This window comes from Triticum aestivum, chromosome 4B (assembly GCF_018294505.1).
Source record: "Triticum aestivum cultivar Chinese Spring chromosome 4B, IWGSC CS RefSeq v2.1, whole genome shotgun sequence".
In the NCBI taxonomy this organism is placed as follows: Eukaryota; Viridiplantae; Streptophyta; class Magnoliopsida; order Poales; family Poaceae; genus Triticum; species Triticum aestivum.
The window spans coordinates 531,838,221-531,861,424 of record NC_057804.1 but is presented as its reverse complement, the minus strand read 5'-3'; the positions used below and the strand labels follow the sequence as shown (position 1 = coordinate 531,861,424).

The following is a 23,204-nucleotide window of genomic DNA, read 5'->3' as shown; positions in this document are numbered from 1 at the left end:
TTATCAGCAGTGCAGCTATTACTCTTGTGTTCTATACAATCAAGGGCGCATATTTCCTCATATGCATCTGGATTCCGAAGCCATTGCTGGCCTGCCCTGCTTAGAAGAAGCCCTAGACTATTTTAGAGCTGCAGGCCTTTCCAGTTTGTGACAGATAATGAGAATTGGAATGAAGAGCTTCTGCTGCAATTCTATGCAACTCTCCACATTCGTGGCTACAACAGGGATCTGAAGACATGGGTCCTTGAGTGGATGATAGGCAATGTACACCATGAAGCCAAAGCTCTTGATCGTATTGAGCTTACTGGCATGTCCACTCCAGGTGAACTCTATGAACCTAGTTGTCAGCATCACCGCAATGCATTGGAAAGTATCTTTCAGAAGCCAGAGCCCAATATGAGCCAAATGTTGAGTATGATGAAGCCACTGCCGCAGGATGCTGAATATCCCAAGGAATTCTTTGTTGAAGACCTAGAGTATCTGCCTCGCACCATCTATCACATTATCAGGCGAACTCTATGGCCCATCAAAGGACAATCTTCCTCAGCAAAGTTAGAAGGCGCAATGAAGACATTGGTCTTCTATATTCTCAATGGCATCAGCTTCAATGCTCAGGATTTCTTCATTCGCCAATTATCTGCATCTGGCTCAGACATATTTGGTCTGAAATTCTATGCTCCATTGGTTATGCGACTGATCAAGCTTCACTCTGCTGTTGACTATCAGCCCTCTGCACGCAACCATCTCATGTTTCTACCAGAGGTTGATATGTCCATCGAAGCCATTTACCCAGAGCCTGCCAAGGAGGCAATTTATCTTCACAATGTCGATCGTCAGAGTTTCTCTCAGCATGTTGAAGGTGTTCAAGCTGTTTCTCGTGTTTATCCGCTGGCTGGCAATACTCGCCATGCACGTACTAAAGCCACAGAAAGCACTATTGCTCCAAGGCCTCGGAAGCGATCTCGTGTGCTCAATGACCGAGGGCTTCTCGTGGCCTTGCATCAGAAACACGACAAGCATCATTACTGGCTAAAGCGTCAGATGCAAAGCCTCTTGTTGGATATCAATCGCATTCGCAACCTTGCCACCAAGAATGCCTTTGTCACTCATGAAACCTGTCGGCGATCTTGGAACAGTTTGACATTGCTCAGTGCTGAAGCTGATCTTCAAGACGATGGCTTCACAGAGAGATTCAAGTTCGACACCACTCCTTCCAGGAATGTTGTCTGCGTTGAACCCCGTCCCTTGAAGATTCAGAGTACTCCTCCTTCGTGACAACTGTTAATGCCAGAGTCCTTGATGGCGCCGATGATGCTACTTCACCACCTACAACTTCTGCGTGTATCGACACTGCACCAAGTTCATCTGCACCACCAAACCTAAATGACGACCCTGCTGCCTCACCTACTCCTCATGACAACGAGTACAGACAATGTCTTCAAACCTTTTTGGTCCTTACTGACAAAAGGGGGAGAAGCATATGTTGATAGTCTTCAAGCGGGTCCATATGGGTGGTTGCTATACTTTTGCCTAGTGTTTACAACTCTCGCTTTTGATACATTTGGTTCTTTGAGTTGTAACACTTAAACTTGATGGTCGTCTGCTACTTTTTCTGCTATTCTGTGATGTGATGATAAATCCCGCATGAAGTCATTCCGCAGACGTCCATTTTTCATTTTTCATGTCATTATTCCCGTATATCCGTTCATGCATGATGTATTGTCTTCATATGGTGAAGAGGGTCTCCACAAGTACAACCTGCCATGTGCATTTGCATTCCAACGCAAAACATTTATATGCACATCTTCAGGGGGAGCCTTTTTGCCACCTATGAAGACAATATCTTAATCCTTTACAATTTCACATACTTTTATCCCCGTTGAAAACTTCAACGAGTTTGTCATCAATCACTAAAAAGAGGGAGATTGTAAGTGCATCTAGTGCCACCCCTAGTTGGTTTTGCAGTATTGACGACAAACCTGGTTAAGGGACTAATGTGTTTGTGAGAATTGCAGGATAACACAGGTAGTAGTCCCTCATTGATTCGGTTTACCTACCGGAGATGACCCCTAAAAATGTGTGAAGACATTGAAGATAATGGTGGTCTGTGAAGCTATTCATGTTGAAGACTATGACATGAGAAGACATCGTGTGAAAACTATGGAGCACGAAGACTTAGTTGTTTCGTTGTTTCCTTTTCTTCTTTGTTGAGTCATAGGAACCACCGTACTGTTAAGTGGGGTCCAAGTGAACAAAGTCAGAGTGACTGAAGTGATGCTCAACCAAATCCTGTGTCTTCGAGCGAAGACAATGAGAGCAAATCTTATCCAGAGTCAGATGAGTCAGCTTTACTTGTAGCCCAAGTCAAGCTGTCACGTGTGTTTGAAATCTGACCGTTGAGACACGTTTCAGTTCCTTAGTGACCCAGGGTCATTTCGGACAAATCAGGTCGGGTTGCCCAGTGGCTATAAATAGCCCACCCCCTACACCATAAATTGGTGGCTGCTCAGAGTTAGTACACGGCTTTTATCGTTTGAGAGCAACCCACCTCCGAAGCTTTTGAGAGAGAATCCTTGCGAGGACAAAGCCCAAACTACCCAGAGCCCAAAGAGTGTTTGGCATCACTGAAGTTTTTCTGTCCGCGTGATCTGAAGACTTGTTACACTCGAGGACTGTGAATCCTCCAGCCGGTTAGGCGTCGCGTTCTGAGCATCCAGGAGTCATTGTGGATTGCCGGTGAACGAAGTCTGTGAAGGTTTGGAAGTCTACCTTGAAGACTTACCAGAGTGATTGGGCGGGGACTAAGTGTGCTTAGCTCAAGGGGAATAAGGTGAAGACACGGTCTTCCGAGTTGAATCTCAGCCTCCCTAACTAGACATACAGTTGTCACACCAACTGGAACTGGTTGAACAAATCTCTGTCCTCCCGAAACTACTGGTTCTATCTCTCACTTCTCTTTACTTACAATTTGTCTTCATGAAGTCATTGCCTGCTTGCATTATCTGTTTGACTTCACTGTGTGACTACTTGTCCTGATTGGCTTCATACTATCTTCCATCTCGATCCTTACTACCTAGCTGCTAATAGTCTTCGTGCTTTCACTTTATTGAATACTTGACTATGACTTGTCTAGTGTAGTCTACCTTCCGCTGCATACGAATAGTGTCATTTCTATTGTTTGTCTTTGAAACTCCCATGTTTTGAAGACTTTCATAAAAATTGCCTATTCACCCCCCATCTAGTCGATAACTAGCTCTTTCATTAGCGATAGTATCCTGTAAAACACCCGTATTACTCCGTTGATATAGAATTTTCGTAAAAACAATATAACTGCCAACTCATGGGGATCATCATGTACTATTAATTAACAATTGACTAGCGTCTCAATGCCTGGCAACAAGCCAGACACAAGTCAGTTAGGTTATACGGGCGGAACATTTTTTTGGCGATATAAGGATTAAATTTATTATAAAACTTCATCATAAATACAAAGCATCTCAAACATAATAAAAAAATACATCGGGATTTCGATACCACCGCACGACCACTACCGCAGTCAGAATGAGCCACCGACGTTGTTGTCGCCGCTGCTCTATCAGAGCCGACTTGACCTGGTTGATGACAACCGGGAAGTCTTCGTGCGCGTGCCCTTAAGGACCAACGTCCTAGAGCCGCAGTCGGCGACACTGAACCCTTGCATGGATTTGAAGAACCTGACACCAAATGTCGCCACATGATGAGAAATCCTAACCCCGCCGCCCCAAGGAGATGGCAGGAATCTACGCCGGAGCTTCGTCGACTATGTCCAGACGAATGAACTAGAGTAGAATCGGAGCCTGGAAGACAAATTCAAAGAAAAAGCGCCGTCATATGAAATACTAACCTAAACTATTATCAAAGCGAGGCACCGGGATTCCCCTTCCTGCCGGGTGGGGGGTGAATACACGGGCTCGTCGATGAAGTTTTGAGGGGAGAGTTTGCCTTAGGCTGGTCATAGTGGGGAGTAACTTAGACTAGTAACATGCACATGCTACTAGTCTATGTTACTACCTCTATAGTGCATAGTATCATATATTAATATTATATGTGGTCTCATTTATTGCCATGCATGACACATAGTAGCATCACATTTATTATGTTACGGTATTTACCTATGTTACTATAACCATCTCTCTTTTCTTTAAGGCTGGCCATAGTGGGGGTAACATAAGAGCAAAGATAATAGCACAGCCGGCTGCTGGCTATATAGCAATGCCACGTCATCATAAAGCCTTCTCTCATATAGTAGTCTGGCGTTTTGGCTGGTTATTAGCATGGCTCCATTTAATATGAAGTATTTATTGCTTACAGGTGCATATGATTTGCTGTGATCTACAGTAAACAACATCTTTGTGGCCATTTCAAAGAGCATACATATACATGCCATCCATGCAACCAGGAAATAGGAAGATTGACTGGCATTTAGGCAACAAACATATGTCATACAGCATCATAGTACTCCAAACATGTCACACAGCATCATACTACTCCATAGCATCATGAGTAATTACTTAAGATTACAGAAGTCTTTAAGAAAGCATTCAGCAAACATAATAGATAACATCTCCGACAAACAAGCCGTTCACGACCACAAGCAACAACCATCGTTTTGATCTGGACGATGACAAAAGTCACAAAGCATGGAGGGTACTTCGCTGGAAAGGAGCAACCACTCATTTGCATCAATAACCTTCAACCACTATATGGAAAAGGAACCGGGTCAAGCTTAAAAATTTAGCCTCCTTATAACTCGCACAAAACCATGCAACCCTTTTCTTAATTCTCCCAAAGCGATCTTTCACTTGCTTGACTAGTCGTTCCCTGTTTTTTGGGGTGGTACTGTTGTAGACAGCAGTAACATCTTTCCAATATTGTTCATTCTTCTTGTAGTTTGATTGGATTGGGTCATTGGAATTATTCAACCAAGCACTGACCTACAATATTATCAGAAGGGGTTAATTGAATTTGCTAGTAATGAAACACATGGAGCAAGCATGCATGGAAAAAGAGACATACCAATCGAAGATCTTCTTGTTTTGTCCATAGCAAGCATTTTTCAGTCCTTCCACAATCACCACCATTTGTGTCATCGACAGCATTGACTGGTTGCGGTGAACTCCCATTGTGCATAGGTTGTGTGGGGCCTGTCGTGTTCTGAAAGTAACTAAGGTAACCACCAGGTGGGTGAGAATCCACTCCCCTGCTCAACGACATAAAGAAACGAAGAGCGATCAGCACCGAACTACATGCAAGTATATACTCAAATTTGTAAAATCTGAATACAATACATTTGAGATGCATACTAGTTGATCACATCAACTATTTAAAGGAAAAATAATCTGAATTGATCACAACAACTATTTAAAGGAAAAATCTGAATTGATCACAGCAACTATTTAAAGGAAAAATCTGAATTGATCACAGCAACTATTTAAAGGAAAAATAGTTTATGCAGTCATATATCATACACACTATCATGTGGAAACTGAAAAGTTACACTACACTGCAATCCAAGATTCAGCAAACGAGAAGTCATGTGCTCCTGTACATCAAAGAAAGATCATCTAGCAGAAGAAACTTTTCTTTTTCTATCATTACTAAGCTACTAAAAATGAACTCTGAAAATAGACAGTAGAGTAGTAGATAGATTTCTGATGTTGTATCATCTAACTAGCATATCATACAAGTGTGTCAGCAGCTCTAAGAAATGACACCACGATTCAGAGTTGAGATAAGCAATGGAGAAAATTCATACCATACTTGTGGATCAGAGTAGTCCATATTGCCAGCCATGTACCAAGGTGATGTAGAGTCACCGATGCAGGCAGGCGGTGCCCAACAAGGACCTTGAGCCATAGGACCCGATTCACTTGGTTGCTGCAGACTAGCCGCCAGAGACTCTTGTGGTCTTGGGGGGATCCAAGTGCTTGTTCTCTGCTTTGAAGGGAAGGCCGACGGGATCCCCGGTGGCAGGGTGGACTTAGACGCCGGCGAGACCAGCAGATGCGCCGGCGCCGGGACCAGCAGATGCGCCGGCGGCGGGACCAGCAGATGCGCTGGCGGCGGGGTGAGCAGAGGCGCTGGTGGAGGGGCTTCACGAGGTGCCGGCGCGCGCGTCCGTTTGGACTGCTGACCCATGTCCTTGATGTGCGCCGGTGACAGTTCTAGGGTTCGGGAGAGGTGGCGATTTGGGGGAATTTGGAAGGCATGATTTGGCGCGAGGAAGCTATTTGGGGCGACGGCACGAGCTGATTTTCGCGCGCGAAGGAGGAAGGAGAAGCGCGGGAGGCGGGAGAGGCGCAGGGGATTGAGAGCGCCGGCTCTAGCGCTCGCCACGGGCTGCAAGCGGGCGCAAAGCTCTCGTATCTTGTGCCGCAGCCCGGCGCTTGACGAAGCGCCCGTTCACTTCTCTCTCCCTCTTTCTCTCCCCTCCAGATGTGATTTAGCTGACGTGGAAGGGCTTATAGCCAGCTGAGTCAGCCTTATTATACTTGCTCTAAGTAGTATCATGCACTTGGGACTCACAACCATGTTTATGTGGCAAACAATTAAAGAAGAGAGAGATGGTACTAGTAACATAGGTAGATACCGTAACATAATAAATGTGATGCTACTATGTGTCATGCATGGCAATAAATTAGACCACTTATGATACTAATCTATGATACCATGCACTATAGAGGTAGTAACATAGACTAGTAACATATGCATGCTACTAGTCTAAATTACTCCCCACTATGACCAGTCTAATTGTCTGCCACATAAGCATGTTTGCGAGTCCCAAGCGCATGATACTACTTAGGGCATCTCCAACAGTTTGTATGTTAGCTTGTTGTTAAATATGTCATGTCATCAACCAACACCTTAACATACAACATCTTCAATGGTTTGTATCTAGTTTGCCTAATAAGATGTGAGATAATAAATAATGTGCTCTCTCATTCTACATTGAAGCTTGTGCAAGGGGTGTTGGTTCATGTACATACAATATTCCTCTCTTTCCTCATTTATTGTATGACACATCATCAAAAATCCTATGTGACAAAGTCTATCAACAACTATTTTACAACCATTGAAGATGCCCTTAGACTAGCCACAATGGATAGTAACATACACTAGTAACATACACATATCCCTAGACTATATTACTAGCTTCATAGTGGGTAGTAACATACGTGTGGTAACATCAAAGCTTCATTTATTAGGTTATAGACTCATATTGCATTGGAACATGTGATGTTACAGTAACTAGCTAAGTTACTATAACTATCTCTCTCCTCATTAACTCACTGCCACATAAGCAAATTTGCTGAGTTGGACTCGATGTTACTGCTGAAGTTACTCCCACTGTGGCTAGTCTTATGTTACCCCCACTATGGCTAGCCTTAGCCACCTAGATTAGGGGAGGAAAACGATTGGTCCAGGAACAACATATACTTCTTCCTTGGGTCATTGATTTGTGAATCAAAGTCACTAGTTCATGACGACCGAAATACAACGGTCGATATATACTACAGTCTACACTCTATACATCTGAGAACGACAGCTCATATCAATTTCCCATTAATTCGAATACGTAAATTTGCCGCTAAAGCGAGCGTGCACTTATTTGCTTCCGCTCTCGTTGTGTTCAGTGATCACCAGCAGCAGCTCCGCATATAAAAGAGGGCCGAGCAGAAGAAATTTCACACAGCACATCTCGTAAGCTACTAGCGCCTACCACTGAGGAGTGAGGCTGCCACGCCCATTCGCTAGCTAGCTACAGACCCATAGTACAAACAATAATAGAGCAACTGAGCACACCAGGACACAGTCGGTTAAGTACTGTGACAGGGAGCTAGGTTCAGTTCACCACAAACGCCTCATCTCCAAGCCGAGCACCTCGCCATGAGCACGGACGCGGACGCCGTGCCGGTGGCCGTGGCGCCGGCGAAGCGCCCTCCCATCAACAAGTACGCCTTCGCCTGCGCCCTCCTCGCCTCCATGAACTCCGTCCTCCTCGGATACGGTACGTCGCCACGTGCATTTTCAGCTAGATCTTACTACTCACCACCGTGCATGAAGCTCGATGCTGTGGCTAACACGTTACGTTCTTTGACGTGTGTGCGCGCGCGCTGGAGCAGACATCTCGGTGATGAGCGGCGCGCAGCTGTTCATGAAGGAGGACCTGAAGATCACGGACACGCAGATCGAGATCCTGGCCGGCATCATCAGCATCTACTCCCTCCTGGGCTCGCTCATGGCGGGGCTCACGTCCGACTGGCTGGGGCGGCGCTACACCATGGTGCTGGCGGCCGCCATCTTCTTCACGGGCGCCCTCCTCATGGGCCTCGCCCCCAACTACGCCTTCCTCATGGCCGGCCGCTTCGTGGCCGGCATCGGCGTCGGCTACGCGCTCATGATCGCGCCCGTCTACACGGCCGAGGTGGCGCCCACCTCCTCCCGCGGCTTCCTCACCACCTTCCCGGAGGTGTTCAACAACTTCGGCATCCTCCTGGGCTACGTCTCCAACTTCGCCTTCGCGCGCCTCCCCGTGCACCTCAGCTGGCGCGCCATGTTCCTCGTCGGCGCCGTGCCGCCGGTGTTCCTCGGCTTCGCCGTCCTTGCCATGCCGGAGTCCCCCCGGTGGCTGGTCATGCGGGGCCGGATCGAGGACGCGCGCCGTGTCCTCCTGAGGACCTCCGATTCGCCCGAGGAGGCCGAGGAACGGCTCCTGGACATCAAGAAGGTCGTCGGCATCCCCGCGGACGCGACGGACGCCGATGATGTCGTCGCCATCGTGCGCGCGAACGAGACCGCGCGCGGGCAGGGGGTGTGGAAGGAGCTGCTGATAAACCCGAGCCGGCCCGTGCGCCGCATGCTCGTCGCCGGCCTCGGGCTCATGTTCATCCAGCAGGCCACGGGCGTGGACTGCGTGGTGATGTACAGCCCGCGGGTGTTCGAGAAGGCAGGGATGAAGAACAGGACCAACTCGCTGGGGGCGTCCATGGCGGTGGGCGCGTGCAAGACCTTCTTCATACCGATCGCGACGCTGCTCCTCGACCGGGTCGGCCGGAGGCCGCTGCTGCTGGCCAGCGGCGGCGGGATGGCCATCTTCCTGTTCACGCTCGCCACGTCCCTGCTCATGCTCGACCGGCGGCCGGAGTCGGAGGCGAAGGCGCTGGGCGCGGTGAGCATCGTGGCGATGCTGTCGTTCGTGGCGTCGTTCGCGTCGGGGCTGGGCCCCGTGGCGTGGGTGTACTGCTCGGAGATCTACCCGCTGCGGCTGCGCGCACAGGCCGCCGCCATCGGCACGGGCCTGAACCGGCTCATGGGCGGGGCCACCACCATGTCCTTCCTGTCGCTCAGCGAGGCCATCACCATCGCCGGGAGCTTCTACCTGTACGCCTGCGTGGCGGCCGCCGGGTGGGTGTTCATGTACTTCTTCCTGCCGGAGACGATGGGCCAGAGCCTGGAGGACACCGGGAAGCTCTTCGGCAAGGACATGGACGACGGCGACACCGACGACGGCGGCGTCGTGCACCACGAGCGCAAGAGGTCCACTGAGCTGATCACTCAGCAGTAACAGCGAGTAATTTACGCCGTACGTTCCGTACACATGTCGTGCTTGTGTTGTGTGTGGTGTGGCCGGTCCAAGCCATCTTGGAGGTGAATCTCTAGATTCTGGACACGTTGGTGAGCTTTACAGACTTTAGGACGTAGGGGACACCCAGCGCTCTACGGGGAGAAAGATCACATGATATTCCGCACGCGTGATGAATCCACGTAGAAAGATGGTCCGGTTCACCGGCCGTTGCGCTGCTTGCTGTGGCGCGCACTGCGCAGCGTGTGACAGATCTTTTCACCGAGGTGACAGTGATACTGTACGAGTGTGTATGGGGTAGCATTTCTGGTATGTACAGGCTTGTGTTATATATGACCGAGTCATCGCTGATCTCTGCACTTTTGCTTCATCTGTTGGTTAATTAGTTGCATATTTTTCATCTCTCTACTTTTGCTTCTTCTAAGGGAAATGATTCTAATCAGCCGGAAGATGTAGCACGGGGCATTTGTCGCCTCCCTTGCTTGACACGCGTCTTGCTTGACCACGCACATCTCTCTCCTTATCTTTTCTTGCGTAGAACAGTGCAGCGAACAATGACTACACGAGTGAGTGACGCAGCTGGAGATGCGTTGCAATTTTTGCAACATGCGCCTTGTTGCAAAAAATTAGATGCAGTGGAGATGTTGTTGCAATTTTTGCAACAAGGGACTTGTTGCAGAAAAATAGGGAAGAGAGGTTGTGTAACATGGGTCTTGCTGCAGGAGATTAGAGAAGAAAATGTTTTGCAACAAGGGTTTTGTTGCAGAAAATTAGAGAATAGAACGTTTTGCAACAATGACCTTGTTGCAAGAGGAACAACGATTAGAATCATCCGACTGATCACGACTATAGTTGCGTCACACGTGCAGCTGTCAGATACAAGTTTAATCGGACGACATGCAACCTCTATCAGCCGCCCAAGACCTACATCATTGGACGTGTGCCTCTGCCATTTTTCTGCAACATCATCTGGATTGCAGGAGTCATCCCGCAACAACGTCCATATTACAAAAATATTAAGATGAGAAAAAAATTCTGCAACATCATTTGTGTTGCAGAAGTCCATTCGAAATGACACACATGTTTCAAAAAAGTTAATGCAAAAAAAACCTACAAGAAAATCTCTGTTACAAAAGTTTCCGCGACAAGGGGTATGTGCAAACGGTTCCGCAACGCTGCCTTTGTTACAATTATGAGGAAAGAGCTGAGCTGATGGATTCGCCAGATCAACGGCTGTGAAAGTGGCGGATCTTTGAAAATAATCCGCCGGCGGACGTGTAGCGTCGCCCTTCTTCTAAACTGAATAATCTTTTTAGAAGTCTATTTAGACGTAAGAAAAATTTCCGACTACTCTACTTTGGATTAGCTAAACCGATGTACATTACCATAACGACAAACTAATATCTTCGTAAATTGCGGTCTAAACTCTACACTAATAAGTTTTTTTTTGAACATCAATACAGACACAAGCGCTCATATACACGCGCGTACACTCATCCGTATGAACACACACATGCACACCTTATCCCTATGAGCGTCTCCGAAAGACTGAGCCGCCATATTATCTTGAGATTTACGAAGTCGCACCTCGTCGTCGACGGAAACGTTCAGTTGTAATAATTTGAGTAGTATACCAATGATTACTCTTTTGGCCCACTAATGAAGAGGTGATGAGTTGTTTCATTCGAAATGATTGTACTTATAGCACTGTTTATATGTGCCTACCGAATCCAGACAAACATTGAAGTTCAAGTTTGAGCTACCTGGTCAAAACAAAAGCTCTCCTGTCGACCTTTGTACACGTGCAACTTGAAGAAAAAGAAAAACCTGATGTTTTGTTTCTTTCGGAAAATAATGTGAAGTATGTGACGTAGTTTTCACTTGTGCAAAAGGGAAAACAAGAGAACAGTTTGTAACGCTGAAGTGTAAACGTTTGTACTCCTATATAATGTAAGTATGTGTAACAATGTAAGGGCGTATATACTGGTGATATCTTAGATGAGCCATAGGATAGACGTTGAGGTAAAACAAAGAGAAATTAAAAAAAAAGGTTTGTTTCTTATTCATCAAAAAGGTCACTGAATTAGGAATGGTTATCTTTCCCCTCTCCCCAGCGACTAGGGAAAGCCTTCCTCCCCTTATCTCTGTCGGCGAGCCGATGGATTCGCCTCCCCTCTGGCTGCCACTTTGACGACCGGTGGCGGGTTGGGGATTTCTGGTGCCTCAGCCCCTGCCAGTAGATAGGTAGGTTTTTCTAGTCTTTGCAGGACGACGCTCGGACTGATGGCGGCGCTTCTTCTTTGACTCAGTCTTTTGAGCTCCTATCCTCCTCAAATTCATCCATTGGGAAGGGTTAGACGGAGCTCTGGCATAGAATACTGCGAGCTCCTCGGGAAGACGAGGTTAGGGTTTCTCGCCGCTCGTATGCAACGACGAGATTTGATATTAGGTTCTTCAGATCGATCCAAGGATTCAACGGGACGACTACTGCTCCGAGGTGCTGGTCCTTAGTGGCACATGCACAAAGACTTTTTGGCTGTTATCGATATGGTCAGGCCGACTCCGGTATGAAAGCGGAGACATCCGCTCGTTCTGGCGGCAATGGACCTTGATTTAATTTTTATTTTGTATGAGGTGCTTTGTACTTCTGGTGAATCTTTATAATAGATTTGATCCTTTTTGCAAAAAGAAGGTTATGTCTTCTCTTATTTAAGATGATCTCTTAGCAATGATATCTCTTACCATATGTTTTCGAATATCTAGTTATAAAAGATAAGACTAAGAGATAGCTTTAAGGTAAGAGGGCCTTATCAACCATTATACATGCCCTAAAGCACAAGGCAACTATAAGTGAAACCCAGATCATTAGGGAAGACCATGCCATTTTGCGTGTGTCAAACACCGTCTGAATATGGGACCCATCATCATATCATCTATTCCAGGGACTAGCCGACTGGACATTAACGTAGAGCTTTACTTGGTGACAAATGGACTAAGTGTATTCATTTAATTAGTATGTTGACATCGATCAATCTAACTCGGATGTTAGATACATTTTGGTGGACGTTGACTACCAATGGTGTCTTCACCATGAAGTCTATGGATGCGGATCTTACGTTCTAGGCTATTTGCATAAAACAAATATGAAAAACTAAAGTTCCTCCTAAAATCAAAGTTTTCTTGTGGTTCTTGTGGAGAGAAGTAATCCTTACCGAAGATAATCTTGCAACACGTCATTGACATGATAGCACAAAAATGATGTTTTTGTGATCAAGGGGAAACAATTCATCATTTATTCCTGTCATGTTCGTTCACTACATTGATTTGGCGCAAAATTCATGTTACTTTCAATTTATCATCACCAGTAAGTATACCAATTTTTTTGGTAATTGATTGGTTGTTATTCACCATAATTTAAAAGGCCCAAATCCATGTGGGAGTTTGTGCCATTTTGGGGGCAACTTGAAATTGTTGGAACGAGTGTTTTTTTTATAGATCAACTATTTTATTTTTTGCGGGTTATCTTGAGAGCTACAATGTTAATCTATTCGTGGTCATCATTGCAGCATGTGGAAGCGCGGGAACTTATGGCCTTTGTGTGAAGCTGTCTAGAAACACGGGGTTTGTTCAACAAGTTTGCTTGACGTGCCAGTAGTAGATTATTTAGATGAACCATGTAATACTCCTTTCGACCAGTGTGGTCGTCTTTTGCTGTAAACCTTTTGGTGCACAGTGACCTAAGCTTATTTCATGTCTAATAAAATGGTTGTGTGCATCTCATAATGTAGAGGAAGGCTTGCCCCCTTTTGAAAAGATATCATCACATCTGACATGGTGACAACAATAGCACTGGTACTCACTAGTACTAGTTTTACCCAACCCGCTCGAGCAAGCCCCTAGCATGAGGCGACGAGCCGCTGCCACCTAAAAATAGCCTTCTTCAACCACTCCCCTCCGCGCGTACTATTGGTGCCTTTTTCTAGTCGACTAACCAATGGCGGAGGGGCTCTAGGCTATGTTCTCCACCTTTCCTGCCCTTAGTCCCTCTTCCATCGCGAGTCCCTATCCTAGAGCATGACATCGGGTCGATGCGGCGTTCTCATCATAGTCGGCGCTTCACGCCCTATGGGGAGTTGTGTCCCCTCTCTTGGAGCTAACATGCAACATTCTAGTGTGTCAGGAGGAGCCGTGTGGGCTGGCTTGAAGAGAAGTCCCAGATAGAGATTTCCTCACTTGGAGAGCAAGGTGGATAGGAATTAGAGTAGGAAACGATGTCGCTTGAACTACATCGGTATTTCCCCAGAGGAAGGGATGATGCAGCACAACTGCGGTAGGTATTTCCCTCAGTTATGAAACCAAGATATCAATCCAGTCGGAGAACCAAGTGATGTCTACTACGCAACTTTATTCTTGTAGACAATTGTTGGGCCTCCAAGCATAGAGTTTTGTAGGACAATAGCAATTTTCTCTCAAATGGATGACATATGGTTTAACAATCTGTGGGAGGTGTAGGATGAAGATGGTCTCCATCAAACAACCCTGCAACCAAATAATAAAAAGTCTCTAGTGTCCCCAACACACCAAATACAATGGCGACTTGTATAGGTGCACTAGTTCGGCAAAGAGATGGTAATAAAAGCGTAGTAATGATAGTAGATATGGATTTTTGTGGTAGGAACAATAAAAAACAGCAAGGTAGCAATTGATAAAATGGGGCACAAACGGTATTGCAATGCTTGAAAATGAGGCCTAGGGTTCGTACTTTCGCTAGTGCAATCTCTCAACAATGCTAATATAATTGGATCACATAACCATCCCTCAACGTGTGATGAAGAATCACTTCAAAGTTCCTATCTAGTGGAGAACATAAGACGAAAATGTTTGTAGGGTACGGAACCGTCTCAAAGCTATTCTTTTCGATCGAGCTATCCAAGAATTCATACTAAAATAACACCAAAGCAAATTCAGATTCATAATGCTCAATTCAATACAAAGAACCTCAAGAAGTGCCCCAATATTTCTACCGGAGAAACAAAGACAAGAACGTGCATCAACCCCTATGCATAGATTACCCCAATGTCACCTTGGGAATCCGCGAGTTGAGTGCCAAAACATATATCAAGTGAATCAATATGATACCCCATTGTCACCACGGGTATTCATAGCAAGGCATACATCAAGTGTTCCCAAATCCATAAAAGTATTCAATCCGGTAAAACAAAATCTCAAAGGGAAAACTCAATTCATCACAAGATAGAGAGGGGAAAACACCATATGATCCGACTATATTAACAAAGCCTGCGATACATCAAGATCGTGACATCTCAAGAACACGAGAGAGAGAGAGAGAGAGAGAGAGAGAGAGAGAGAGAGATCAAACACATAGCTACTGGTACAAAGCCTTAGCCCCGAGGATGGAATACTCCCTCCTCATCATGGTGGCCGCCAGGATGATGAAGATGGCCACCGGTGATGATTCCCCCTCCGGCAGGGTGCCGGAACAAGGTCTAGATTGGTTTCTCGTGGCTACAGAGGCTTACGGTGGCGGAACTTCTGATCTAGGTTCTTTGTGAGGGTTTTTGAAATATTTGACAATTTATAGGGCGAAGAGTGGGGGGTGCGGGAGGCCACCGAGGTGGGTTGTGCCCCCCTCGGGGCACCCCCCAGGTGCTTCTCTGACCCACTGGATGTCTTCTGGTCCAAAAGAAATCTCAAAAAGTTTCGCTCCATTTGGACTCCGTTTGATATTGATTTTCTGCAATGTAAAAAACAAGCAAAAAACAACAACTGGCACTGGGCGCTATGTCAATAGGTTAGTCCCAAAAAATGATATAAAGTTGCTATAAAATGATTGTAAAACATCCAAGAATGATAATATAACGGCATGAATACTTCATAAATTATAGGTACGTTGGAGACGTATCAACATTCCCATGCTTAATCCCTACTCGTCCTCGCATAGGTAAATGATAAAAGAAATAATTTACGAAGTGCGAATGCTAGCAAAGTGCATAAGTTTGATCAATGATAATTTTAATCACTTTCCCTAGCATCATAATAGCAACTCTTTCTCATAAAACTCATCATGACAAAGTAGCAACCAATTCACATGCGGAGGTTCAAACAATGAATTATCTTGAAACTCAACAACCTATATTCTTAGTCACCAAAAAATTGCGATTCAACTTATTCAACAGAGTCTAAGTAAGGGCTCCACATACTCAAGCATCATATAGTCTTCTATGATTGCTAACACCCACCGCATACACATGAGCAAAACGTTTCAATCGGACATATAGAAAGATAGGGGCTTATAATTTCACCTCCCAACATATTCACCTCAAGGGTGATGTCAACAATAATAATTCATGCTACCCATATCCAACTGGATATATGTGCCTAGATCTTTCCTCACCACATGATGCTTGCCAAAAGAGAAAAATAAAAAGGAATAGAGAGAAAAACTTTGAATCTTGCATGAAAGTAAATACATAAAAGTAAAAGGTAGACCCTTCGCAGAGGGAAGCAGAGGTTGCCATGCGCTTTTTGTTTGTATGCTCAATCCCTTAGTGCAAAAGAATATCAAGTTATATTTCCCCTTATGATAGCAACCTTTATTATGCAGTATGTTGCTTTTATTCTTTGCCATCACAAGTTCGTACAACACTCAGTTTTACCTTACACTAAATGATCAAACACTTTTAGAAACAATTTTTATTGCCTTATTGCACCGATGACAACTTACTTGAAGGATCTTACTCAATCCTTAGGTAGGTATGGTGGACTCTTGAGAATAAGATTTGGGTTTAAGGGTGTTTGGATGCACAAGTAGTATCTCTACTTGGTGCGGAATTTTTGGCTAGCAAAGATGGGTGGCAAGCACGACATGTTGAAGGATCTATGACAATATAACTTCTATGTGAATATAAACAAACATAAATCATTACATTGTCTTCCTTGTCCAACGTCAACAATTTTGGCATATAATATTTTTATGGGGGCTCACAATCACAAAAGATTTCCAAGATAGTGTATTTGCATGTGAAAATTCTCTTCCTTCTACTAATCATTCATGAATTGCTTGTATAACCAATATTGTGATTGTCAAGCTTGAAAAGATTTCACTTTCTAAACCCAATGTGAAGCTACCACTAGTCATGATATGACCATACAACTTCAACTTCATGATATTCAATTCATTGAACAATTTACTCATAGGATATAAGTGAAGCACAAGAGTAAATGACAATCTACTCCAAAAAGATATAAGTGAAGATCAAGCGAGTAGTTAAGCAAATGGGTAGCCAATTGTGTATTCTCTCTTATTGATTTTTTTCAAACCTAAGTAATTTTATTAAAGCAATAAGCTAAACAAAATAAAATGACATTTCAAGGATAGCGCACATCATGTGAAGAAGCAAAAACTTAGGACCAACCGATAATTGTTGAAGAAGAAAGGTGAGATGCCTACCGAGGCATCCCCAAGCTTGAGCTTTTGTGTCTCCTTAATTCCTCTTATATCACGGTTTCCCTAAATCTTAAAAACTTCATCCACACAAAACTCAACAAGAACTCGTGAGATAAGTTAGTATAAACCAATGCAAAAACCTTATCATTCTCTACTGTAGGAAATTACTAAAATTATTATTCAACATTGCATACTAAATGCCTCTGCATATTTATAGTCCTATCCTCAAATAGAATCATTAAATAAGCAAACATATGAAAATAATGCAAACATAACAGCAACCTGTCTAAACAGAACAGTCTGTAAAGAATGCAATAGGATCCATACTTATTCAACTAAAAAATTCTAAAAATTTAACACACTGTAGAAAATTTATCATATCTTATTGTGAAAAAGGTTTCAACATTTTATCACATTCTGACTTTTCGCGGGAATTTTTGCAACAGTGACAAACTTTCTGTTTTGAAATAGCTACTCATACACTTGCAAAATAAGCATGGTAAAGGCTATCTTTGCCAATTTTATTGAAAAGAAAGATGCAAAAAATTATTCTAAATAACAGCAAGCAAATCCTAGCAAAATAAAATTACGCCCCAAGCAAAACTCATATCATGTGACGAATAAAAATACAGCCTCAAATAAGGTTACCGATAATGTTGGAGACGAAAGAGGGGATGCCTTTTGGGGCATCCCCAAGCTTAGTTGCTTGGATCTTCCTTGAATATTACCTTGGGAGTGCCTTGGGCATCCCCAAGCTTAGGGTCTTGTCACTCCTTATTCTCCTCATATCGATATCTCACCCAAAACTTGAAAACTTCAATCACACAAAACTTAACGAAACTTCGTGAGATAGGTTAGTATGATAAAGAGCAAACCATTTCACTTTGGTACTGTCAAAGACAAGATTCATAATTGTTTCCACACAATGCCTACTGCAGAATATCATTTCCACAATTTATATTGAGCAATATAACCCATAGAAACTAGAAAACTAGCAAACTATGCATTGAAAGCAGAATCTGTCAAAAACAGAACAGTCTGAAGTAATCTGTACTCCAATCATACTTCTGTAACTCCAAAAATTCTGAAAAATTAGGAAAACATAGGGAATTTGTATATATACCACTTGTAAAAATTCAGATCAAAATCACATTCCAGTGAATTTTATAAATTCCTGGATTGAGCGCAAAAGTTTTTGTTTTTGCACATAATCAAGTCAACTATCATCCACACTATCCCAAAGGCTTCACTTGACATTTTATTGAAACAAAAGCAATAAAACATGATTATTACACTACAGGAATCAGCTACTTTGCTGTCTGCCACGGTGGAAGGCAAAGGCATGAATGGCGGACGACAAAGGTCTTTGCCGTCCGCCATGGACGGCAAAAGGCTCCGGCAAAGTAAGGTCCGGTAAAGAGCTACTTTGCCGTCTGCTTTTGTTGGCTGACGGCAAAGGGGCCTTTGCCATCAGCAGTGGATGGCAAAGAACGCAGACGGCAAAAATTTCGCTGTTAGTCCGTTAGGTGGCTAATGGCAGCCCTTTGCCATCCGCCGCTGACGGCAAAATTTGTCCTGCCTTTGCCGTCCGCCGTATGATGTCAGCTAAACGTCACTACTCTTTGTCATCTGCCACTGTTGGCAAACTGGCCAAATGGGTCAGCTCCCAGGAAGCACAGTTGGCTGCCACGTGTCTTCTTTGCCGTCCGCGGCTGACGGCAAAGAGGCTGTTGCCGTCGGTGGCAGACGGCAAAGAGCCTGTACATTGGCTCTTTTGTTTTTGTTTTCTTTTTGAATCCAAAAATTTTCACAACAAATATATATGACATATATAGATATATTTCACAGGGCTATTTAACAGCAAACATATCACATATCCAGCACATAATTAAGTTCCATCCATACACATTGTTCCATCCATATACATATTACAATGCAAAGTTTGATCAAGATAGCAAGTTCCATCATAGCAAGCTAGATACAATGCAAAGTTTCATCAAAGAAAAAACAAGCACTCCATCATAGCAAGCTAGCTTCCATGAAGTGAATGAAATCTGCAAAATGGCAAATGAAATCTGCAAAGTTTCATCTCCTTCCTTTCTTCTTCTTCTTCTTCTACTTCTTTTCTTCTTCTTCTTCTTTTCTTCTACATATATATTCTTTTTTCTAACACTAATACTAAATCTTCTTCTTTTCTAACACTAAATCTAACACTAACACTAACACTAACAATTAAACAGCAATTAAATAGCAAAAAAAAAGAAAAATATGTATATCACTTCTTTTCTTTTCTTCTTTTCTTCTTCTTCTACTTCTTCTACTTCTTTTCTTCTTCTTCTTTTTCATCTTTTTTCTACTTCTTTTACTTCTTTTCTTTTCTTCTTTTCTTCTTCTTCTACTTCTACTTCTTTTCTAACACTAAATCTAACACTAACACTAACACTAACACTAACAATTAAACAACAATTAAACAGCAAAAAAAAATATGTATATCACTTCTTTTCTTTTCTTCTTTTCTTCTTCTTCTACTTCTTCTACTTCTTCTACTTCTTTTCTTCTTCTTCTTTTTCATCTTTTTTCTACTTCTTTTACTTCTTTTCTTTTCTTCTTTTCTTCTTCTTCTACTTCTACTTCTTTTCTTCTTCTTCTTCTTCTTCTTCTTTTCTTCTACATATTCTTTTTTCTAACACTAACACTAAATCTTCTTCTTTTCTAACAATAAATCTAACACTAACACTAACACTAACAATTAAACAGCAAAAAAACAGAAAAATATACTCACCGGAGCTGGGGGCGATGCTGGCGCAGGGGTGGTGGGACGGCCGGGGGCGGGGGCGGGGGCGATGGCAGGGGCGGTGCCGGGCGGCGGGATGGTGGGACGTCGGCGTGTGGGGGAGGGGGCGGTGGCGGGGCCGGGGCTGGGCGACGGGGGCGGTGGCGGGGGTGGCGCCGGGCGGCGGTGGCGGTGGCGATGGCGGGGGCGGCGGGATGGTGGGGCGTCGGCGGGTGGGGGAAGGGGCGGTGGCGGGGGCGGTGGCGGGGCGGCGTAGGGCGGCGGGGGCGGCGGCGGTGGCGGGGGCGGCGTCGGGCGGCGGGGGTGGCGCGGTGGGTGGATGTGGGCGTCGGGGAGGAGAGAGGGAGAACAGAGAGAGTAACGGGCGGGGGGGGGGGGGCTCGGCTAGTTAGGTTAGTTAGGTCCAGTTTTTGCCGTCCGCTTTTTTGTATCTTTGCTGTCCGCTGCGGACGGCAAAGAGGGAGGACGTTAAGTGTTTCCGTTAGTGTGTGCCACCTCCCTCTTTGCCATCCGCCAGCGGACGGCAAAGATTCTTTGCCGTCTGCCGTTTCGTTGATGTCCGTCGTTTCGTTGCCGTCAGCTTTTCGGTAGCTGATGGCAAAGAGCTTCTTTGCCTTCCGCTAGCAGATGACAAAGAGCTGGAGATGGCAAAGTAGCTGATTCCAGTAGTGTTACAGTAGAATAACCATATGAACACACAAAATCGGTAGGTGTAAATGTTGGATTGTCTCCCAACAAGCGCTTTTCTTTAATGCCTTTTTAGCTAGGCATGATGATTTCAATAATGCTCACATAAAAGATAAGAATTGAAATATAACGAGAGGATCATGAAGCATATGGAAAACACATTTAAGTCTAACCCACCTCCTATGCGTAGGGATTTTGTGAGCAAATAACTTTTAGGAGCAAGAATCAACTAGCATAGGAAGGAAAAACAAACATAACTTCAAGATTTTCAACACATAGAGAGGAAACTTGATATTATTGTAATTCCTACAAGCATATGTTCCTCCCTCGTAATGATTTTCAGTGGCATCATGAATGAATTCAACAATATAAATATCACATAAAGCACTCTTTTCATGATCCACAAGCATAGAAATTTTATTACTCCCCACATAAGCAAATTTATTCTCATGAAATAGTAGTGGGAGCAAAGTCAACAAAATAACTATCATGTGATTGAAAATTAAAATCATGATGACAAGTTTCATGGTTATCATTATCTTTATAGCATACATGTCATCACCATAATCATCATAGATAGGAGGCATGCTTTCATCATAATAAATTTTCTCATCAAAACTTGGGGGACTAAAAATATCATCTTCATCAAACATAGCATCCCCAAGCTTATGGCTTTGCATATCATTAGCATAATGTATATTCAAAGAATTCATACTAATAACATTGCAATCATGCTTCATCATTCATGGATTTACTGCCAAACATTTTATTGAATTCTTCTTCTATCAACTGAGCACAATTTTCCTTTCCATCATTTTCAATAAATACATTATAAAGATGAACAATATGATGCAATCTCAACTCCATTTTTAGTTTTCTTTTACAAACCAAACTAGTGATAAAACATAAAACTAAAAGATTCAATTGCAAGATCTAAAGATAAACCTTCATGCACTCACCTCCCCGGCAACGGCGCCACAAAAGAGCTTGATGTCTACTACGCAACTTTATTCTTGACTTCTTGTAGACATGTGTTGGGCCTCCAAGCGCAGAGTTTTGTAGGACAGTAGCAATTTTCCCTCAAGTGGATGACCTAAGGTTTATCAATCCGTGAGAGGTGTAGGATGAAGATGGTCTCTGTCAAACAACCTTGCAACCAAATAATAAAAGATCTCTTGTGTCCCCAACACACCAAATACAATGGTAATTTGTATAGGTGCGCTAGTTCAGCGAAGAGATGGTAATAAAAGCGTAGTAATGATGGTAAATGTTGATTTTTGTAATAGGAACAATAAAAAACAAGAAGGTATCAATTGATAAAACGGAGCACAAACGGTATTGCAATGCTCGAAAGTGAGGCCTATGGTCCATACTTTCGCTAGTGCAATCTCTCAATAATGCTAATATAATTGGATCACATAACCATCCCTCAACGTGTGATGAAGAATCACTCCAAAGTTCCTATCTAGTGGAGAACATAAGAAGAAAATGTTTGTAGGGTACGAAACCACCTCAAAGCTATTCTTTCCGATCGATCTATCCAAGAGTTCGTACTAAAATAACACCAAAGCAAATTCAGATTCATAATACTCAATCCAACACAAAGAACCTCAAGGACTGCCCTAGGATTTCTACCGGAGAAACAAAGACAAGAACGTGCATCAACCCCTATGCATAGATTACCCTAATGTCAATCTGCGAGTTGAGTGCCAAAACATATATCAAGTGAATCAATACGATACCCCATTGTCACCACGGGTATTCATAGCAAGACATATATCATGTGTTCTCAAATCCATAAAAGTATTCAATTCGATAAAATGAAATCTCAAAGGGAAAACTCAATTCATCACAAGATAGAGAGGGGAAAACACCATATGATCCGACTATATTAACAAATCCCGCGATACATCAAGATCATGACATCTCAAGAACACGAGAGAGAGAGAGAGAGAGAGAGAGAGATTAAACACATAGCTACTGGTACAAACCCTCAGCCCCGAGGGTGGACTACTCCCTCCTCATCATGGTGGTCGCCGGGATGATGAAGATGGCCACTGATAACCCACAAGTGTAGGGGATCACAAGAGTTTTCGATAAGTAAGAGTGTCGAACCCAACGAGGAGCTAAAGGTAGAATAAATATTCCCTCAAGTTCTATCGACCACCGATACAACTCTACGCACGCTTGACGTTCGCTTTAGCTAGAACAAATATGAAACTAGAAGTACTTTGTAGGTGTGATAGGACAGGTTTGCAAGATAATAAAGAACACGTAAATAAAAAGTAGGGGTTGTTTAGATAAAGATGCAATAAAGTAAATAAAGCGAGTGTGGAAAAGTGGTGGTAGGAGTTGTGAAATTGTCCCTAAGCAATTGACTACGTTAATAGACCGGTAATCACTATTGCAATTCTATTTGAGGAAGAGGCATAAGCTAACATACTTTCTCTACTTGGATCATATGCACTTATGATTGGAACTCTAGCAAGCATCCGCAAATACTAAAGATTCATTAAGGTAAAACCCAACCATAGCATTAAAGCATCAAGTCCCCTTTATCCCATACGCAACAATCCCCTTACTCGGGTTTGTGTTTCAGTCACTCACGCAACCCACTATAAGCGAATCATGAA

At 43.8% G+C, this 23,204-nt stretch overlaps 1 protein-coding gene across 1 annotated transcript; it reads left to right on the top strand.

The window, feature by feature from the left end:
• Positions 1-7,717: 7,717 nt before the first annotated feature.
• LOC123093123 (putative polyol transporter 1) lies at positions 7,718-9,992 on the top strand. Its single transcript, XM_044515029.1, has 2 exons — positions 7,718-8,047; positions 8,163-9,992. The coding sequence occupies exons 1-2, from the start codon at positions 7,927-7,929 to the stop codon at positions 9,602-9,604; spliced, it is 1,563 nt and encodes a 520-aa protein (XP_044370964.1). The 5' UTR covers positions 7,718-7,926; the 3' UTR covers positions 9,605-9,992.
• The last annotated feature ends 13,212 nt before the right edge of the window (positions 9,993-23,204 follow it).